Source organism: Neopsephotus bourkii, unplaced genomic scaffold (assembly GCF_033783945.1).
Source record: "Neopsephotus bourkii isolate Nb327-2 ecotype Australia unplaced genomic scaffold, CSIRO-AGI_Nbou_v1 NB_1080, whole genome shotgun sequence".
NCBI lineage: Eukaryota > Metazoa > Chordata > Aves > Psittaciformes > Psittacidae > Neopsephotus > Neopsephotus bourkii.
The window spans coordinates 900,871-922,283 of record NW_026901568.1 but is presented as its reverse complement, the minus strand read 5'-3'; the positions used below and the strand labels follow the sequence as shown (position 1 = coordinate 922,283).

The 21,413-nt window shown below is 40.4% G+C and overlaps 1 protein-coding gene across 1 annotated transcript; it reads left to right on the top strand.

Moving 5' to 3' along the window:
* Positions 1 to 1,243: 1,243 nt before the first annotated feature.
* On the top strand, positions 1,244 to 20,442 carry MDFIC2 (MyoD family inhibitor domain containing 2). Its single transcript, XM_061362145.1, has 4 exons — positions 1,244 to 1,266; positions 7,580 to 7,725; positions 12,716 to 12,937; positions 17,693 to 20,442. The coding sequence occupies exons 1-4, from the start codon at positions 1,244 to 1,246 to the stop codon at positions 17,950 to 17,952; spliced, it is 651 nt and encodes a 216-aa protein (XP_061218129.1). The 3' UTR covers positions 17,953 to 20,442.
* Positions 20,443 to 21,413: the final 971 nt, after the last annotated feature.

Sequence of the window (21,413 nt, the reverse complement as noted above, 5' to 3'; positions counted from 1 at the left end):
TGCCTGCACCCAACAGCTCTGCATTTATTCGTATTGTAAACACACACGATGCAAACTTTCTCTGCTAGTTAGGGGACACTGCTGGGGCTTTGGTAGGCAAGGCAGACAACATTAGTCTGCTCTGATAAAGCATGAGGAGGTAAATTATTCTGTGCAACTCAGAAGTCATTCAGATGGTACTTTTGGCATTTCCTCCCCCCCTCCTTGCTTTTGTTCTGTCAGTCTGAAGAGAACAGCTCGTGTGATGTAATTTAGAATGGAGCTTTTTTAAAGCTTTCACTCAGGAAAAGCTTTGGGAGCTCTGGGGGTATAGCTTAGCTTCAAGAAATAGAAAGAAAGCAAGTTTGCATTGACAGCTTGATCCCAGAGAGAGGTGGCTGCCTGCTTGTCTAACAGGTCCTCTGGGTCTGGATGAGGCAGAGACAGAGGAGCAGTCATATTAAGTGAACGCGCGCTGCCAATGTTAAAGGAACAATTACCATTATTCTGCATAGTTCACTGTTTGCTACTGCTATTTCCTTCAATAAAACCTCTTTTCACTTGCCAATTGGAGCTTGTCATGTAACAATATTTCTTATGCACAATACACATACTAAAATGCCCCTGTGTTTTTAATACATTTATAGTTGTTAACAATAGTGGTATAGTGACAGAAAAAATGTACTTGCTTTGAATACAGAGCAGATTGCAAAAAGAACAATCCAGAGGCCTTGCTCTGAAGGATTAATGAGGGTTAGATTTTGCCTAATCTCTGTTGAAACAGTGACACCTCTTCCATTTCTCTCACACGCACTTTTTCCTCTCAGAGCCTGGACTGTGACCTCCTCGCTTGGAAGGGGTTACATACCTGAGCCTTGAGCAAAGGCTTCAGTGGAAGTTTTGATGTGAGGAACTGTTGAACTCTACTATCCTTAATGCCTAGTATGCCTCTTCTGGGCTTTGGTGAGCTCAGTGTGCTGAAGGTTGCCCAACCAACCCTTTGATCCTTGTGCATGGTCCACAGACAGGCAGGAATGTGTTGACCAACCATCGAGCAACACCTGAAACCTCTGGTGTTCACATCAGGCACTAGTACAACTCCTTGGCATTGCAGTTCCTTGTAAAGCAGGACAAACATCTGGCGCTGGGGAGAGGATGGTGTTTCACTGAGGTTGCAGGAACTCTGCAGCTCTCCTCTGAAAATCTTTACAATGAAGACATTGTGCTAGTATGGCACTTGCCAGCATCACAAAACCAGGTGGCAATGACCACAGCGAAGGTGCCACGGTGAGAAGAAATCATGTGTTTGTGAGCAGGCTGAACCTAATATTTCATGTACCCAAATGAACAAGTAGCTGTTTGGAAACCCTTGTAGCACAGCCATGAAAGAAACTTCCCTCTGCCATAAGATTCTTGTTTTCTAAGAACACTATTTTGTTCAGAACAAGTTAATATACACAGGAAAAGACATCTTGAGTGTTCCTGGACTCTCCTACACTATCCAGGAATAGTGATAGACTGTGAGTTTAAACACATCCTTCCACTGCACAGCAAGAAAAGTGTATTTAATACTGTGAGCAGAACAGTTACCATGCTTGCCTTTGCCAGAGCTGGCAAGAATACACTGCCCTAAAAGTACTTGTTACATAATTAAGAAACAGTGGATGTCATCTGTGTGCCCCTGAAGTAGATGTTCTGCATCTTCGGTGTCCCCTGGGAAGACAAATGGTTTGTGAGGATGTATAGCATGATACATCCTCTGCTTCAGATATTGCTGATTGCTTTGGCTATGACTTTCTGAGAAAAAGAGCAAAGAAACCCAGAGAAGGCTATTGGAGGTTACTGCAGGTTGTTTTGGAGCCTGATCTGCTGAGTTCCCTGGAAGTCTTTCCATAGACACCTGGTGATACTGGATCAGGCCCTTGCAGAGGGCTGATATATAATAAATGGTTTCCCATCACGGTCCAACAAAGGCTTCTCCACAGCACCTCAGGAGGTATTCACATAGCAATAAGATTCGTAATGTTTGCTATAGAGAAGTCCGGCTCCCAGTTGTGTTCCAGTATGGCATGGAGAGGAGAGATTGAAAAATCTAAGTGTTTGCTTGGAAGGTCTCTAGAAGATGTAGGACTCACAGATTGCTACTTATCATTGGATTTGAATCAAAGAAAAGCTTTTATAATTTACTAGAAGACATGGGGTTTTGTAGTCATACAATATCACATGCCAGTTTACCACAAGCAGATCTTTAAGGACCATCTATGAGAAATGTTGCATCTTCTGTGATTTGCAGCTCTATTTGACAGCGTTTAAAATGTTGGACATATTTTAAGAAAACAGGTGGTTTTGGTGGTGTTTCCCCCCACCAAATCAGAATTCTGACAACCCCAGAATTCCTCTGGCATTAATGCTGTGCAAGGATATATTTGTGACCACAGCCATGTGTGATACCTGCTTTGGGAATAAACTCTCTACATAACTTCAGCGTCAGTCAGAAAGCAGCAAAATTGCCGGAGACCTTGGACCATGAAAGGAAGACACTGTGCTGTCTTTTCATTGGAAAGTTCACAAATTCTGCCTAGTGATCCCTCTGATATTTTCACTTTTCAATAGAGAGTGCTTACCAAAAATAAAACAGAATTTTAAGTGCCCTCCAAATTCAATGAGAGTTTTATGTGGGAAAAAAAAAATCTTTTGTAATAAACTCAGTATTTTCTGTTTTACATTACCTATAAAATTCACAAACTGAGCAGTGAGCAATTACACACAGAAGCATGTCCACGGGTGAGACCTACCATTAGTTACTGTGTCAGCATCTTAAATAAAGCCCTGTCCACTTCTGGCTACTCTGTTCTGATTAGGATTTTATTTCTGAAACTTGATCATGTTGGCAGACAATCTTAACCTCAGTGATGGGGTGAGTAATTAACTGTGAGAGGAAGGAAGGAAGGAAAACTGAATTAATGCACCAGGGCTGTTGAGAAAAAGACTATAATAATAGTAAAGTTTGGTTTTTTCTTCAATTTGAAAACAACACAATCAAATCAGAAAAGATAATGCAGCAAAATCTCCAGCTTCACACTCTGCAGCCAGGAATAAAAAACATTTAAGAGCTTTGAGTTATCCCTGCAGTACAACAAGCAGCTGCCTGTGAGTGTTTGGATGGACCTGCCTCAGCACATGGTGCAGGGTGTCCATGCAGATCCACCAGCTGTGTGTGGGGTTGCACATCCCAAATCACCACAGCCGGGGACTGGCACAGCTCTGTGATGGCTGGAGTGACCTACTGACATTAATGAAAACAAATAGATGCTTAGTTTTCCACTTGGAGGGGGAAGGACAGGGCTGTGTGCTTTTGGTTCAGGTTCAGTCTGAGAATTACTTGCTTTGAGTTTAATTATCTCTTAGCAAAATGTCAGGAGAGTGCAGCTTTGAATCAGAAAGAAGTAAACAAAAGAATACGGAACTTTATTTTTCTTTGCAAAAGCTTTTCAAGGTTGTTTCATGTGATGGAGCTGCCACAGCACCTGGAAGATCCAAAAACCCAACCTGAGGCTTGAATTCAACTTCAGAAATAGCCACTCCTCCCAGAGAAGACGATCTCTTTCAAGAGCTGCTGGAGTAACAACAGGGTGCCAGGATGCCCTGGAGGAAATTAATTCAAAACAGGAAAAAGATTAAAAAATTACCTGTCAGCAAGCAATATGTGAAATGCCAGGAGAGCCTCCTGCTCTCTGGACTATCCCCAATTACTACAGTGAATTTATTTCACATAGGCCATTTCATAAAGTCACAACAGCCAGGACAGAAATGCAGACCTGAAGAAAACCTTTGAGGAAAGAAAACAGCGAGTGAAGGAGAATTTGGAAGATCTGATCTAGAAACAAACCATGGTGGCTCCAGCATGGCTTTCTTGGAGGATGCACAGCCGTAACCTGCACCTTGACCCGTGGAATTCAGTGACAGCACTGCCTGTTGACCAGCTGTGGTTAAGTTTCTGCTGCAGTTGACATTTAATACCAAAGCTGTGAAGTTCCTCTGAAAATCTGGTGATTTATCTTGGTGCTTATCAGCCCAGGGCTCCTGAGGACCAGGCACCAAGTTCTGACACAGATCAATGGGAAGTGCAGGTCTCTGGGCAAGCACCTGCAAACTCAATGTCCACTGAACATGCTACAAAAGCAGTTGTGAATTTTACTATTGTGTTCACTGAAAGCATGAGTTACATGCAGTGTCTAAATGCAGATGATGATATCTGATGCAATAGGGACTTTAGAATTAGCACATAAAAACCTTTTCATTAAGCATTTGGTCCCACTTCTTGAAAAGCCCATTGCAACTCCAAAGTGTAAACGACAACATAAAATTCACACCGATCCTTTCAATTCTTTTTTAAGCATCCTTAAATCCACCCTTTTTTTTTCTGCTGTACATCTTACTTTTTATAGTTAAAAGTAATTTTAAAGCAAAAAAGAACATAAACAATATACACTGACTCTTGACACTCCATTGCTTTCTTAAAGTAGAATAATAAGAATTTGCAAATGAACAAAAGAGTGGGAGGAAGATATCTGATTTACAATGTTTTTGAGATAAAGAACACTATAAAAAAAGATCAATGTGAATAATAAAGCATTGTTAACTGAGTCATGACATTTCTATTCTCAGTGAAGATTTGAACAGTAGAGCTCTGCAAATGAGCACCTTGTGCCATTTTCAAAGTGGGAGGAAGACATATAATTATAATTTTTAAAGTGAAGAGAATTTAAAAAAAAAACTCTCTGAAAAAGTTTATTGAAAAACATATCGACATATCAATATGACATAAATTACTTTGATTTTATTAAACTAGGAGGGGGGAAAACCTCTTTTTGAAGACTGGCTGCAGAAAGCATTCCTTGAAAAGAATTGTCTTTATTAAAAACTCTTTTGCTAAGATGAAACAGCACTGAATGTCAGCACTACCGTATATTTATTCTGTAACTCTTCCAACAGCTGAGATCTATAAAAGAAACATATTTTCAAAACAGTTTTAACCTCCATTGTCTTGATCATTCGTATTACCATTTTTCATGTCACCTATTGAAATCCCTTAAAGGAACCGTTTATTCAGTCAAAATTAATGAAGCCATCTTCTTAAACACCCTCCAAAAAGTAAAAAGGACATAATGTTGTGCATTTTATTTGACATACGTTTTCTGCCATTTCACTTATTCCTGTGATGAGAGCAAAACTTCGTATTTATGCTATCAAATCTGCAGAGAAAAGTGATTTTGAGAGAGAAGAAAACTAACTCTGCTCTTGCTGTGTGTGCAATTTAAATCCATGGTGAAAATACAGCATTGATCAGATTACTCCAATTGAGTCATTTAGTGCTTTGGCATTCCTGAAGTGAGGGCCCAGCTGTGAAATCATACTTGGGGCCAAACTTTGCTGCTAGGTAAGTGCACATGGCTCCCATTTTCTTCAAAGGGAATGACACACATGGCCAATATTTAACTTTCACCTCTCCCATTCTTCAGCTAGCAAAGCCAGAATCAGTGGACTATATGCAGGCAATTTAATAGAATTAAGAATATAATCAAGATTTTCCAGGACTTACTAGTGATTTGGGCTATATAACTCAATACACCTCAAAGCACAGATGCTCAGCATATTCTGAAAATCAGGCCATCTCAAATGTCTTAGTTTAAGCAGGTAAAATCATAAATCACTTTGAGTATTTTGGCTATTGGCTCCTAGCAAACAGGGCATAGGATACCTCTTCAAAATCATAAGCTTCAATTTCTGGGTTGGCTGGGATGCCAGGGAGACTTACCGCATCCGAACACATTTTGGGTACTGCATTTGCACACATTTCTCCCCTACCATTACCATTATGGGACTTAAGCAAAGTGCAGGCACACTTCTGTAGCAGCCATCCCCTTGAGAAAATCCCCATTCTGGTTCTGCACATCCCCTGGGATGGACTGGACTGTTGGGATGGCCCACAGGACTTTGAGGCGTAAGTGCCACAGAAAGAAAAAAAGCTGCATCCCAAAATCCTGCTGCCCCATGGTGTACGCAAATCTTCATTTTGACTCAAGGTCAAGTGGAAAACTTTCCTACCATCCTTGCTGACTCTCCGCTTCACTTTCCCCCGATTCCATCTGTTCCTCACCCATCTCCTTCATTCCGCACTTGCCTCCCTCTTCTTCCTGTGTCCATCTGTTCCCTCCTTCCTCAACACAAGTTGGGGAAGGGAAGCAAATTCAGTCATTCACTGAACAGATTTCAAGATGAGCCCCCTCCCTCTCCAGTTCTAACTTCATTCATCATGGCAAAAATTATAATGAATAGAAATGTTGAAGGTGAAAATTTATTAGGGATTTTGTTGCTTTCTTATATCAAAAGCAGTTAAAGCTGCGTATAAACATTGGCTTCATTCATTTTTCTTAATATATGGTATAATTAGTGAGAAATATTAGTGGAAGTGTTTGCTATGCAGTCCATCAACACATGCCTGTCAGAGTTTAGGATCTGGGCCAAAATTTTTTGCCAGTCCTGTGATAGATTTATAATAAGCATATAGAAGGCTTTACAGTCAGCTGGGCCACTAATTCATAAAGTTAAAATGCATGCAATGAGGTCAAAAATTCACTATTGATAAAATACCCCCTCCCGGGATTGCACCATTAGATTTGTTACTGCAACAGCAAAATAAAATAAACCCAAAGCTCCTGTGAATTACCAGTCCATCATCATAAATCAGAAGAGAAGCACTTGCACAAGTTCATGATGTCATATGAAGCCAAATATATATTTATAGTCTTGTGTACTATTTCCTGTTTCCTTATGACAAAAGTAAAGTCTCTAAATCCCCTGTATCCTTATGCCTGTGCTGAACAAAATGTAATGGGCACGAAACTATGAAAGCATCCATGATATATTAGCCTAGGCCAGCTTGCCTCAGGTCGGCTGTGACGCCCTCTCTCCCTCTGGCCTCTCCAATGTGGATGGCAGCAGTTCCCATGGAGTTTGCTCCACCTGTTGCACTCACCATAGGGATAGTCCTACAGCTCTCCCTACTTTGCCTCCCTGATCTTGGGAGAGAGAGGAAGGTTTAAGCCTCCGAGCCCTACATATGGAGTGGATTGCCTGGCAAGCACAGCAGAAGTGCAGGCACTCAGCACCCATGTGGGGACCTGGGCTTGCCATAACGAGGACCTTGGGCATCTTGTCTGTCAAGGTGGCTAAACCACAGAAGTTGGAGCTTGGGCTGCAATTTCCTCTCTCCTCCTTTGCTTATGATTTGGGAACCCCATTTAAGGTTTCTGGGGTGTTTGGGTATGGATGATACCCCACATTTCAACATAGACCTCCCAGCCCTCACATTCTCTGAACCTACCTGAAAGAGAAAATTCTGTGTTTGCCAGTGATCTTCTTCCCCTCTTCTCAGATGAAACTTTTTTAGGAATTTATTTTATTTTGGGCTTCCTTTCCAGAAATGAGACAGAGGGTAACAGAAACAGTGCACCACCCCATGTAATTTCTATCTGCAAGGAATCACACTTGTTTCTATTTGCACCCAAAGCAACAACTCTTGAACTCAATGACTAAGTGTCTGGGGTGATACACATGTCAAACCACATTTATTTACAGTGTTCTTCTGCAATGTTGTTTTGTTCTTCCACCAAGACAGCTGCACCAGCTCCCTGCCTCTCCCGGTGCTCCCTGGGGTGACGCCGAGCAGTGAGGACCAACCAGGTAAGCAAGATGCTGGCCTCACATGTTTCACACCATGCAGAAATACCCCTGACATCCCTTCCCATTGCTGTTGGCAGACAATAGTGTCCTTCAGAATGGCAAGAAAAAGTTTTTTTTTGTTTTCTTTTTACTTTTTCTTCTTTGAAACATGGCCACTGAAACCTGGGGTTTGGGTTTCATTTTACTATGAGTCTTTTCAAATTAAATGAGTTCAGTTCAAGTCTTTATACTTACAAGTTATCATCCATCAGGTCTGATGTAGCTCTGCCTGCTTCATCTTAGGACTGAATGGATATGGCACACAGCTCTTTCATTGATGACTATGTGATACATTAAATAGACAGGTAGCGACAGCAATGCATGGGATAACGAATGGTAGGGAGATCAGCCAGGCGTTCCTTTGGTTCTTTCACTGCACTGATACATGAAGATGTCTCATGGTAAAATGAAAAAGTTACACATTCTGGACTGCTAGAGTTTTCCACAATTCACCATTAACCCTTGGGACTCCTTGCCACTGGGATGAGAGGCAAAGGGCCACTGACAGGATGGATTGGGAACAAATGCCACCAGCCACAGGCTCCCTTCTTATTTGCTTGTAAGATGCATATGAGCCCTACATAGGGTGATAAATCAGTTCTCCTCCTTCTATTTCAGTGGCAGCTCCCCCTAACCAGTTGCTCTGAACATCTTTAGTCTTACCCATGTTCCTGCAGCCCCTGTCCAGCAGAACAAAGCAGAACAGTCAGAACAGAGCAGAACAGTCCCTTGCCAGAAACAGAGCATTTATATGTCACTATATAAATTTGCTTTCTAAAGTTTGTTAGTAAACTCTAGCCATCTATTCTCCAGGGCTGCAAGACCCTGGGTTGTGCCTAAATCAATGAAGAGAACCAGAGGTCAGGGGCCCTACTGTAAAATGACAGTCCTGGTATCACTGTTCCTCATTATTAACCAGAGGGATCTGGGGCAGGCATCAGTGGAAAGTAAGTGATTTATTTTGTGCTTTCATGAATTTAGACACTACAGTCAGGCACCTGAGTCACCCAACTAAAAAAGAATTTCGTGTGAGTCTTGAGACTATGTCTATCTTTAATACAAACATGGGTGAACAATCCCAGTCCTACTGCAACAGCCAAGGCAAGCCCAGCTTTCTTGTATGAGAAAGCTGCTATTTCATGATACCCTTTAAAAATGGCACATTGTGGGGGTTTACCTCTAGTTGCCTTTGATAACAGTCTAACACTGAATAATCTGATCTTTCTTCATCATGATACACTTTTTTTCCCCTTTTAATTCACTTCAGTGGATGATTTCTACACATTAAAACACAGAGATTAGTGCATAGGTGGAGCTGAACAGAGGATCTTACAAAACAGTAACAAAGTTTGACCTTCTGCCCATCTCTAGTTGTAATTTAGGGGGTTTTGTTACATTCTCATTTAGCAGTAAATAGTATCAGTTGTGGATAATATATTCTTAAAGCTTATTTTCTCCACTTATTTGTTTCTAGCTCTCAACCTACATGTTCCATACAGAAACCAACTATAAAAGAGAAATAAGTGCTAACTACCTTTTTTTAATGCTCATCTAGCATAATCTTTATTACTTTAGACACTTTGTGCAAATATTAAATTGATAAAAGACATAATGTAGATGGACCCACAGCTGAACTGAAGGTAATTGCATAAAAATGAAATGGAGACCTATAATTGTACACTACTTTAGCCTCTATCACACTGTTTTCTGGAAGCAAGGATCTCACTTGTCATAGCAAGTTGCTTGTTACTGTGATTGCATGAAGACTTGATCTAGCTGTACAAGTATAACATTACTGAAAGGGAGCTTTTCAAACTAAGAGTCTGACACTAAAATGTACTGTATTTTCAAAGATGTAGTATGCTTTAACAAACAGAAGAGTCCTTGAATGACAGCTTTTGTTACCCTTTTGTTTGATGGTGCTGCACTGAAAAATTCAGGTTATGTCTATGCCTTTCTATTTCAGGTTTTGATTTCTCTTCAATAGCACTTCAAGAATAAAAATTGACTCGAAGCATGAATAGTAGAAGTCAGTGGATACAGTAAATGTTAGTCTGGCATTTACTGATTACTTCCGTCTGATTTTTTTCAGTCTCGTTTGTTGAATGCTTAAATGCATTCTGTGGGCTATTATATTGTTGCAGAGATGGGGAACTCAACAGATGACAGATGCATTGCAATTGAAAATATACCCAGTTTAGACCTTTGGGCCAATTTTGAAAGTGGAAAATTATAGAAACCATCATTCTTGCCTAGGTCTTTCAATCTGATCTGTTGTATTCAACTGCTCAGCCTGTGTGTAGCTCTCAACCTGGACAAACAAGATCCATTGTAAGATAGGCACCTGAATAACAGGTGGGGCGTGTGTCTTTTGGGCTCACAAATCAATTACTATCCAACAAATCCAATGCATGAGCAGGACATGGCTTCCTCTAGAGCTCTGCTACTTCAATTAGCACAACTTTTCCTGCAGACTCTATGTTGATGAATGAAAGTGCAGGAAAAATTGTGGTATGTCATTGACTTAGAAACACTGGAAAACAGTGGTTACTGTGCATGTAAGTACATCCAAAATGCATGATTTTCCACAGTTTGGTCTCAAAACGCCAGCCAAGATGTATGGGCAGGGGTGGGGGAAGCTTCATTTACTTACTCTGGAGAGAAAACTATCAACAAATTATCACAGATAGGTAAAATCAGACTTAGCTTGCCGAGGATGCTGGTTTCCTGTGACCCAGTGTATAACCTGCAGGCAAAAACTACTGCACTTTGCACTGCTGGTTCACACCCGGAGGAGCCATCACTTCTCCTGCCTTTCCCAAGTCTTGCCTGTGGATTTCTTTCATTATAATGCTCACAAAACCTGACAGGTGTGGGTTTCTGAGACCCCTCTGTGTGCCACTGCTTTTTCCTTTCTTCCACTTCTCTCTATCGCACCAGTCACTCTCTGCCTATGGCCAACCTGTAAAGTCTCCAGGACAGGGAAGATTCACATTTCCCTCATAGTAGACTTAGTCGCTATTGCAAGTTCTAAATCAAGCCCAAACCTCTGCCAACGCACATTTTAAAAGCAGTGATTTAAAGATAAAATGAATACGATAGCTTAGTATTTCTTATTATCCTCTCCCAACATCTTACTCGGCTAAATTTCAAGCAGCTTTTCTGCTACTACATATTTCACCACATGATGATGATCTAAAATGGCATGAAATCTGACTATGAGTAAAAATTTAAATGAATTGCCGATTCACTGGGTAAGTAAATAGAATCATAGAAATTATAGAGAAATTAGCTTGGAAGGGACCTCATCTGGCCTTTCCTTCAAAACATGGCTAACTCTGCAGTAAGAGCAGTTACTGGAATCCATACCCAGCTGAGCTCTCCACACTTCCTCCAGCCTTGCTGGGGGCTGCCCAGGTGCTTTACACCTCCCATGATGAAGAATTTGTACCTGTATGCAATCTCAATTGCCCTGGGTGCAGCTTGTGACAGTGGCTTCTTGTCCTTTTACTTCTGTGCACTGCTGGGAAGAGCTGGGGTCTGGTTCCTCCACTGCCCTGGTTATGAAGTGGAAGACAGCACCCAGCACCACTCTTTGCCTTCTCTTCTCCAGGCCAACTAAGCCTAACTCCTCCAGCCTCTCCTGATAGATCAGATGCCCCAAGACACATCACCACCTTGGTGGCTTTCACTGGACACCAGTTAGACATCAAATCCTTGCTTTCCCCCACTGTGAATCCTACGATCGCAGTGTTTTTTCACCTGTCTTATAATCCAGCCATCTCATCCACATTTCCTCCTTTTTCCTGCAAGGATACTAGGGGCACAATTTCAGCCTTGTCAAGATTTCACACTCTAACAACCTTTTCTTGGCTTTCCTTTAATATACATTAGGGGTCTAAGGTACCTGAAAAACAAGAGATATGCAGGGCCTCTCTCCCAGCTCCTTGCAGGACAGCACACACTAACTCCTTCAGAGCATTCGCTATTCCTCACAGAAAATAGTGTTTGCAAAACTGAGGTGTTTGTAAAGATTGATTTTCTGTATATAGCTCAAGAGCAAGCATATCACAACATTTAAGTAAGATAAAAAGTGAGGCTGTGCTTGATGTGAGGTACAGGAGTTAATCAGCTGTAGATAAGAATTGATGAAGTTTTATCATCCCACCCATAGAGAGAATGACTGTGTTTCTTGGCCTCTTGATCACTTCAGAGTAAGTGAAACTATTTATCAGTCCATGTTTATCTGTGCCTGAGAAGTTCTTCAAGAATAAATTGAACTCAGAACTATTCTTAACCTTTCCCCTAGTTGGGGCTTAAAATTAAGCTCTCCCTCTGGTTTTTGAGCTGCCTCTCTGGCACATTGACAGCATATGAAGCATCCCATCTTCTCAGTTGACTTCCAGGCCAGCGACACAAGTGTGGATGAAGTTACGAAATAATGAATCTGGATGTTAAACAGAGACCATCTGGCTTTCTTTGCTACAAGCTTATGAGCCATGGAGAGCTGGCACATCTGCATCTAGGTACCACCTACATGCACATTGTTGGCTGTAAATTCAGGGAAACAGAGCTGTTGTTGAAAAATAACAAGATAATTGTTTTGCCTTCTTTCTTATCACAAACTGAAGTTAGGATATCTCACCCAAAAGAGATGTCAACTGAGGCAATAGTTCTGTTCTCTCTCCATCCTGATCCCACCCACTGGAAGCGAATTATTACTTAGCCTCTAAATCCACTGGGATTAAGAGAAAAGCTTAGAATGCAAGTTCACAAACACCTATGCTATGAATAAACTTTACTTGCATAAAGAGACTGAAATCATTAGGTAAGAAGGGTTAGGCCTTGGAAGTAAACAACTGTAGGCTTGGAGATTCTGCATGTTATTCTTTCAGATCTCTGTCTTGGTATCACAAACAAGTCTTTCCTTTTTCTTCCTTAATCCCACCAGATAACCATCTTACAAATGAAAAACATACAGATGAAAAGCCTATGAAAGGCATGGTTATGAGCTCTGTCACAGAATTCAGCATCACAGACGCCTCATCAAAGGGTACCAAAAATGAGAAGAAATTCTCAGATGCGAGCACATCATCCATTGCTTCCCTGGAGAAATGCAGAGAATTCACTTACATTGAAGATGACGCATCAGTACATCAGAGAGACAGTGATGGTATGTTTTATAAAACAGATCACATTTAATCTGATTTCTAAATAATGCCCATTGCAAAAAGCACTGTATGTATCTAACTTGAAATAATTGCTTATGTGCTGAACAGGAGGTTCAAGAGCATAACCAAAAAGCAGCATTAAGTTGCCTTGCAACATTTTTGTGATTGATGAAAATTTGCAGAAGATGACTTAAAATTATCAGTGATATTAAAGTCATAGAAGAGGAGCTTAGAGCCTATTGTGCAACAGTGCATTTGTACTTATATAGTGAGTGTTTGCACAGAGGTACTAGTGTCAGTGTCAGATAAACGGATGGACACATTTCTCCCCAGTAGCAGAAGCTACTGCTTTTGCCATTGGTAGTACTGTGGTTGCTGAACAGATGCTGTATTTGGTGGTCAGCATATTACTTCTACAGACTTGTGTGTGTGTATTACTTCTACAGACTTGTGTGTGTGTAGTTCCTTTATGGACCATTACATGGAACCCTGCCATTCTGCTGACCCATCACTAAATCCTTCCTCTGCTGACTACACCGCAAAACTCACATGAATCAGGATGAGGAACTCTCTTCATACTCTGCTCTGCTTCTGCAGAAAACTCAGATGACTGGGCCAGGTGGATACACATGGATAGGACTTCTAGTTGGCTCAGTATGCTTTGTGTTTTGAAGAAGCATAATTGAAAACAAAGTGTTGTGAAAGGTAATTGCAAACCATGTTGCAGCAGATGCCCAGTAGTTCAAGTGCATTTTCACAAATCAACATTACTAAAACATAACCTGCTATGGGGCTAATGATCAGAGCTGTCTTACCTTTTCTGTAAAGGAGCGGATCCTTTTTATCATGTAAAAGCACAAGTTAGAGCTGGATTCCTGCACTATTTTTTTAAAGGGCTTCAGAAGCAAGAGTATAACCAAGAGCCAAGGAGTAGAACATGATGTAGACACTCATTACAGACCAAGGGGTGTGACTCCAGTTAATCTAAATTATATAACACCCCTGATTTTAGTGGAATTACGCTGAGAACCAGCTATTCCTTGTTATGTAACACTGGATGTGATAAAAGGGGCTTCTGTGGAGCATTTTTGAAGTTTCTTATGTGTGTCTTTTACAATAATGGACTAGTGTGCTATACCAAATGGAATTGGGATCTATCGTGTCTATCATTCAACAACTCCTAAATAAAGAATTTCTAAATACAGATCATCACAATAAACCACCATCCTCTCCAGGAACCATTACTATCTCTATTATATTACCAATCCTGTAATAAAAGGGATGTCTCTGATACATCTATTAGAATGCATTTAATTTCAATGAAGGGTCTGAAATATTTATTTTAATTAGGGGACTAGTTTTCTAGTCCAGGCACTCACTATTTTCTCAGTTTGCTGACTATCTGATCAGGCCCTCAACTATTACTGGCACACAGGTGTGTACCATGTGATGCAAATAACAGATTTCATACTCCTTAAAAAAGCTAAAAGTGAAGGAAATTAACAAAAAAACCCCAAACAATCTGTGCTCAATTAATAATCTTAAAGGCTGGAAGGAAGCCAAGGAAACCAAAGGAAGCCAGATTTGTGGCTGTCACTGCATGCTCTGCTCACTCTACTCTGACAAGTTACTGCTTGTTCCACATACACGAGGCCAAATCCTGTTTGCTGGTGCATGGAGAACCTCTGAAGGCAGAGAGGTAGCTGAGGAAATCAGCAATTATTTTGTTCTCTGTGTTTAAAGAGGAGCAGATCCAAAGCTCACGGATCTCACCAACATTGATCGTCCTGGGTTCAGTGAGCTTTGGGCCAGGTTTGTTCAGGGCATCCTCTACACAAGCAGAGGGCAAGCTGGCAGCCATCAAACAAGAGCAGGAAAACTGAGAGATGAGGCAGACTAGCAAAACTGTTAGAAGTTCTTCTTTTGTGCTAATTAATCTACTAATGTAGAGAATGAGAGCCGAGGTCATTGTTCTCACCGAGATAAATGCAGTAATGCCGCGTCGCAAACAGCAGGGAAAACAGAGGAGAAAACAGGAGATTGCATCTTCTTTTATGCAGTTTGTGGCTAATTTATTTTCAAATATATAAATGAATGCATAGGAATGGATGTTTAATTGCTAATATCTATTATTTATATACATTACCCCACTTAAAACAGGCCAAAAAAGTCTCACACATGCAGATTTTTCGAAATATGTTACATCCATTATCACAGTTCATGGTGTGTGCTCTGATGGGAATTTAAAAGCATCTTTACTGCACATCACAGACTCTGTGCTGAAACATTACTTTATTATTAAAATCTTGTGCTTTTTGTGTGCTCTCTTTCCTGGATGAAGCCCTACAAATCAGATCTATTCTCTCCAGATTACACAAGCACCATTACGGTTAACACATTCAGGAGAAAAATACATTATTAGAAAACAGATCTTTGGAGAGAGGAAAAATATTAAAAGATCCTTAATTGATATATAATTTTGAATTTCATGCCTCGCACCTATGTATAGGAAGGAAATGTCATAAACATAAGATACCTAAGAAGAATAATCTTAATTACACCAAGGACTACTGGATAAAATGATTACATTTTCTACAGTGTAAATTTCATACAATTAAATGCAGCAGTGTCACCTTATTAAATGTTTCAATTTTATAATTATTTCAGTTCATTTACTTAGAAGAAAATATAAGCATGGATTTACTAAGTATCACAAAAATCTACTCACTCTCATTCTACAGAACTGACTTGGAAGTTAGTTGTGCCTGTCTGAACTTAAATAGATTCTGACATATTTAAAAAAGTATTAAAACTGATAACATTGGTGGTGATATGCTACTTAGAAACAAGTTCAACCACATGTTATTTATTCTTGCTACCTGCTTTAACTGCTTCTTTTTTATATGTATAAAGAAGCTGGAATGATTTTTTAATTTTGTTTTTCATCAAGAAAGCTTTCTTCAAAAGAAAAAAAAGCATAATTCTGGAAAGTTCCTGGCAGTGAACTTTATGTTACGTGAGATAGAAAATGCCACAACAGAACCAATGCAGTTGAATGAGTTCACAGTTAGTCATCCTAGGGCAAGAAATGTGGTTATAACCATATGCTTTCCTGAAAGAACCAATGAAAAGGCATTCATATTGTTGAAGGCATTTTTCCTTTCCAAAAACAAGGAGGGAAAAAAAAATACAAATTGAAAGGTCTGGGTCTTTGCACTCCAACTGGATTCACACAGTCAGAATCTCACACCTGCTCTGAGCCCTGCTGCACCCGGAGGCAGCTTCCCCAGATGCTGTTACTCAAACGGTTGGGAGTTGATTAGTTGATTTTTGAGGGGAACAAATATAACACAAAGTTTTTGTCACAGTGAGCAAGTTTTCAGGAATATTTACTGGCTCCAGACACACATCCGGGATGATTCCGGTTTCCAAACTTTTCTCTGTGTTCAAAAATTTACAAGTCTGTGAATGAAGAGGTGAGAAACCCATTTTGGTCAGGAAGTGGAAGGACTCTGGGCTGAGAATCAATCAGCACACTGCCCACTGTAAATGCTCTTCTCCTGCTTGTCTTCGGCTAGGCAACCTACCTGTCATTTAGATGATAATCATGCCATTAGAAACACATGAGCTGATCCACTCTCCACAAAAGTTTTAGGTGTTTGCATACTGACTTCCATTGAGGATTGATCCAGACTGGAACAGACTTGCAGTACAGAAAGGGATAGTTTAAATAAGAAGGAGTCAGTTCTGAACCTTATGTATGCAGGCAAAAATGCCCCCAAAAGTTATTTGTTTGGAGTTATTTCTGCTGACTTTTTTCTTTCCTAGAATAGCATGACCATGCTGATGTTTTTTATCTTTAATTGCAAATTCTTGTGAAAAAGAAAATAAGCTCCAGTGTCACGTGCATTAGTGTCCTGGTTTAACCCCAGCTGGCAACTAAGCACCACACGGCAGGATGGGGGAGAGAATCAGAGCAAAATTAAGAAAACTCATGGGTTAAGACAAAGACAATTTAACAGGATAGAAAATAAATGAAATAATAATAATAATAATAATAATAGATATTAGAACATACAATAAGTGATGCACAATGCAATTGCTTACCAGCCCCTGCAGCCTTCTTTCTGGCAGGGCATGAGAAGCTGAAAAGTCCTTGGCTTGGTGTAAACACCTCTGAGCAACAACTAAAAACATTCCGTGTGTTATCAACATTTTTCTCATACTAAATCCAAAATACAGCCCTGCACCAGCTACTGGGAAGCGAATTAACTCTCTCCCAGGTGAAATCGGGAAGCTTGGTCAAGTAGCGCTTGTGGCATCATGAAACAGGGGCACTTGTGCACTCCTGCAATGCTGCAACCCTCTCCACAGAGCATCCCTGATTCATGAGGCTCACTCCTGTGATGAAATTTACAGCCCAAACACTTTAAGAATACAAAACCATAGAATCATTTAGGTTGGAAAAGACCTGTAAGAACAACCATAAAAGTGGTTAGAGTACTTGTTCCTCTGAATTTTACTGCCACAGAGTATTTTCATCCAATCAATTTCATGCCACTGTTGTTTTTCCAGAACAAACAACATAAAAAGTAAATCCTTGCATTTGACTCCATGGAAGTACTTATCATTAATGTATTTTTTTGCCTACCTTGTATGCTGCCTTGCATCTTATTTCTGTGTAGTCGCAGTCACCTAAACTTAGGTAACCAAGCATGCTCTTTTTCTTATGTCTCACTGCTTTTCCTTTCTCTTAGATGAATGTGCGACACTTATCCTGGCCTGCTTGTTCTGCCAGTTTTGGGACTTTCTTATAATGCTGCCTGATACCTGTGAACATTGGCTGATAGATACCTGTTGTCCATCCAATAGATACTACCAGACCTCAGATGAAGAAAACGCCAACAATGACTGCAACTGTGACTGTGACATTGATTGCAGCCTTTTTGAGTCCTGCCACGAGACTGGTGAATGCCTGGAACTTGCCATGGAGATTTCTGAAGTCTGCTATCGCTAATAGGGAAATAATTCAAAAATTCCCTCAAAACTACCTGAAAGTAAACTGACAAGAGTACAAAGGAGGGTTTGTTGGGGTTTTTTTAGAGATAACAATAATAACTAGAGTGTTTGCCAACCAGGACTATGTGCATCAGGCTGCTCGCATCCTGGAGGTCTGTATACCCGTACTATTCTGGTTGTGTGATTTCACAAACTGCTGAAGCCAATAAAGGGTTTAAAGAAGACCAAAAAGGGTCTTCTCTTTGCCGTAGACAACAACAGAATTCCTAAGTGCCAAGCGTGCTCAATGCTTTACTCACTGTCACTCCAAGGCTTTTATAAACCTCTAATTGCTTTAAACATGGATTTTCCCATTCATAAACGCAGGACAAATTAGGACATTATTTTAGGACTGATATATATTAGTTCATCTTCCTAATGGATTCATACCTAAACATATGTTACACATTGTTGGTTATTATTAATAATGTATGGTATAGCATCATTTTATAATTAAAAATTTATTTATTCAATCTCTTAAAACACACTTATACACTCAGTTTAGGTAGAAAAGAAAATTAAATGAATTAGAAACCATGCTATCAGTAATTACAGCAAATGTCTCTAAAAATCTCCAGTGAATTTTGTAGAGGAAGCATTTTAACAGGGTAGTGCAATTCGACAGTGTATTAATGTGCGTGCCTATGGTTATGTAATAACAGGTTATGCCTATTGTTCATTAGTTATAGGAAAGGGCTCCTTAAGTGTAATTAGCCTAAATGGGAATTGACTGCACACTTCCAGAGGAGAATTACCCCATGGATAGCCAGTAACTCCTTTGCCTGATTTTCATTTGTAAGAATTCTGCAAGCAGCAGAATATTGCCACCCATTCTAGTGGAAACAGGCATCTCCACCTGTGCACAAAAGATTGCAAAATGACAGTATCTATCCTGGCTGTGCATTTAAAACTCTCTTTATTTCTTTTCTGATGGCAGGTCTGATTAATAAAAAGGAAATACATATTGCACATTACACATATGACAACAAAAACATGTAAATTCAGCTGCCTGAGGGTGCAGAATGCACGTATTAAGCACAGAGGAAAACACAGTGTTGCTTGCTCACATTACATATTAATATACTAACACCAAAGACAGTGTTTGCTTTGTATAGGCACTGAAACTTCTTCCTAAACCCCGCTGATCTCAGTGCAGAAGTGTGTGAGGAATCCCAGACAAGAATCCTGAATAAGATGCTGGGGTACTCAGCATTGCTAAAATCATTGAAGTCACTTGTTTAATAATCCAAGTTTCAAATCTGTGTTCCTAACAAATGAATATTTAATTGAAAAACAAATTTGTGTGTATTTCCTGTTTTTCCCCCCCAAGTTCTGGAAAAATCATGTTTTCAAAAAATCAGGAAGCAAGAAGTAGGTAGAACTGCTAATGATCTTATCTTACAAAGGTTAGCAACCCAAGGCCAACAAACATTAGAAATGCCACAAGAAGGCCAGCACACCTTGTTTTTGTGCTGCTTCCAGAACATCAATAGGGATTCCTAGTTTTAATTGGGATACAACATTATGAGTTGTAGTCACCTGAAGGAACAAAGTCATTACTCTTTAATTGCTGCACCCGTGCGAGCTGGCCAGCTGGGTCTGGACCCAGCCCCAGAAAGCACTAACCATTCCTATCCCAGAGGATCTTGTTTTGCACACCCTGGGCTGGGAAATGGTGAGTGTTAATGCTCCAGTTTGCACTCTCCCACAGATTTTGACCTTAAATTTCTCAATAGTGAGTCTCACAACTAAACTCTCAGCACAACTTATCAGGACAACTTATCAGAGGCTTGGGTAATTCCACTTTCCACCATATCTTGTTCTCAACAAAGTGGCAACAGGGCACATATGAATAAAGACACTAACCCAAAGCATTTTAGAGTGAGAAAAGGGGAAAATTTGCACCACATACCATTTCATAGAGAAGTACCCATAGAAATGCATGCTGGCAGTTCTTGTTCTTGATGCTGCTGTCCAAAAGGGTAGATTTCATATGCAATGGCTGGAAGGAGCCAAAGAGAGGAAAACAGAGGGTAGCATACCTCAGAATGTTGCCATTGAGGGATGCAGAGATAGGGAACTTTTCTTGTGAACCAGAATGTCTCATTCCAGCTCTGAGCCTTCAAGGTAATACATACTGACCCCTCTGGGATCAACCATGGCAAGTGAGGTCTCCATGTATCAGCTATGCAGCTGAATTAAGGAATCCTGGCTCAAATGTTGGGGGGGGGGGGTGTTCAACTCTTTTCCTAGGAATCATTATTCGAAAGAGCTTTTTTCCATGCTGTAATCCATAGGCTGGCAAACTGAGGCCATGTCTACTATAGGGCATGGTAAGGTTGAAAACAAAATTACAATGGTCACGCCATAGCCATGGCTAGACAGGATGTCCCAACAATACAAATTGAATCATGCTGTGGGATATATTGAGAGCTGCTGTTGTAGAGAATGATGGATATATTGAGAGCTGCTGTTGTAGGGAATGATGGTGTTCTAAATAATGCAGCAATATCTTCTTGCCTGAAGTGTACAATGGCACATTGCTCTGTTTCCTGTTTTAGGAAGTAGATTTTGAGAGGCCTTCTGTATGAACAATGAAACCTACAATGTAGGAGAAGCAGAGCTTATGATGACTTTGTTTTCTGTCACAAAATTGTTGATTTCAACATTGCATTTTCATGGCACACAGGAACCCTTTAAAACATTGACACAGAGAAAGCCAGTCAGACCTTTCCATTAACTATTCCATAAACTTGGTTTCCTCTTTGTGGAGCCATCCTATTTCCACACCAAACTGACTTCCTGGGCCAGATAAATACCCATTTATCAGATTTGAACATGGGTAGACATTCCAGTGAAACAGAAATAATTTGAAACAATTCAAGTCTGTCTCTGTATTTTCTATTTACCGGGAAGGAAGGAAGGAAGGTCTGAGCACTTGAGTAGGAGGCGTTTGGGTGGATGGCTGTTCTGAACATGTTGGACTCAGCTGTGCTCCCGGCGAGATGTCAGCTCCGCACCGTGTGAAACCAGCTCCCCAGAACAACAAATAGAAGTTACCATTTTGCAAACGGGAACATCGCTCCGACACGACGCCTCTCTTCAGCACCATAAATGCGCTGACAGATTGGCTGGGGGAAGAGAGAGACGGAGATCATAATGAAGAGCTACATTGCTACCTTTTACAGGAAGGGACCATGGGATGCTCTCTAAGGATCTCCTCTTGGAAATGACCCAACAGTCTCATCCTTGAAAGGAAAATGTCTTTTTACCTCCTTTCACTGGGCCCTCAGGACACAGGACAGATCAGGACATAAACTCTTTACAGCAGAAATTTTCATTTGCTAAATATTGTACTGCACACACAGGACTGAATACAAATGGCCTCAGGGTGCTTCCAAAAGTTTAAAGACCAGTTAC

Excerpts from the sequence above, each read along its gene's own strand:
- MDFIC2 (XM_061362145.1), top strand. The coding sequence starts at position 1,244 with ATGACCACAGCGAAGGTGCCACG. Across the intron at positions 1,267-7,579 it reads ACCACAGCGAAGGTGCCACG|TGTCTGGGGTGATACACATG; the intron begins GTGAGAAGAAAT and ends TCAATGACTAAG. Across the intron at positions 7,726-12,715 it reads GAGCAGTGAGGACCAACCAG|ATAACCATCTTACAAATGAA; the intron begins GTAAGCAAGATG and ends TAATCCCACCAG.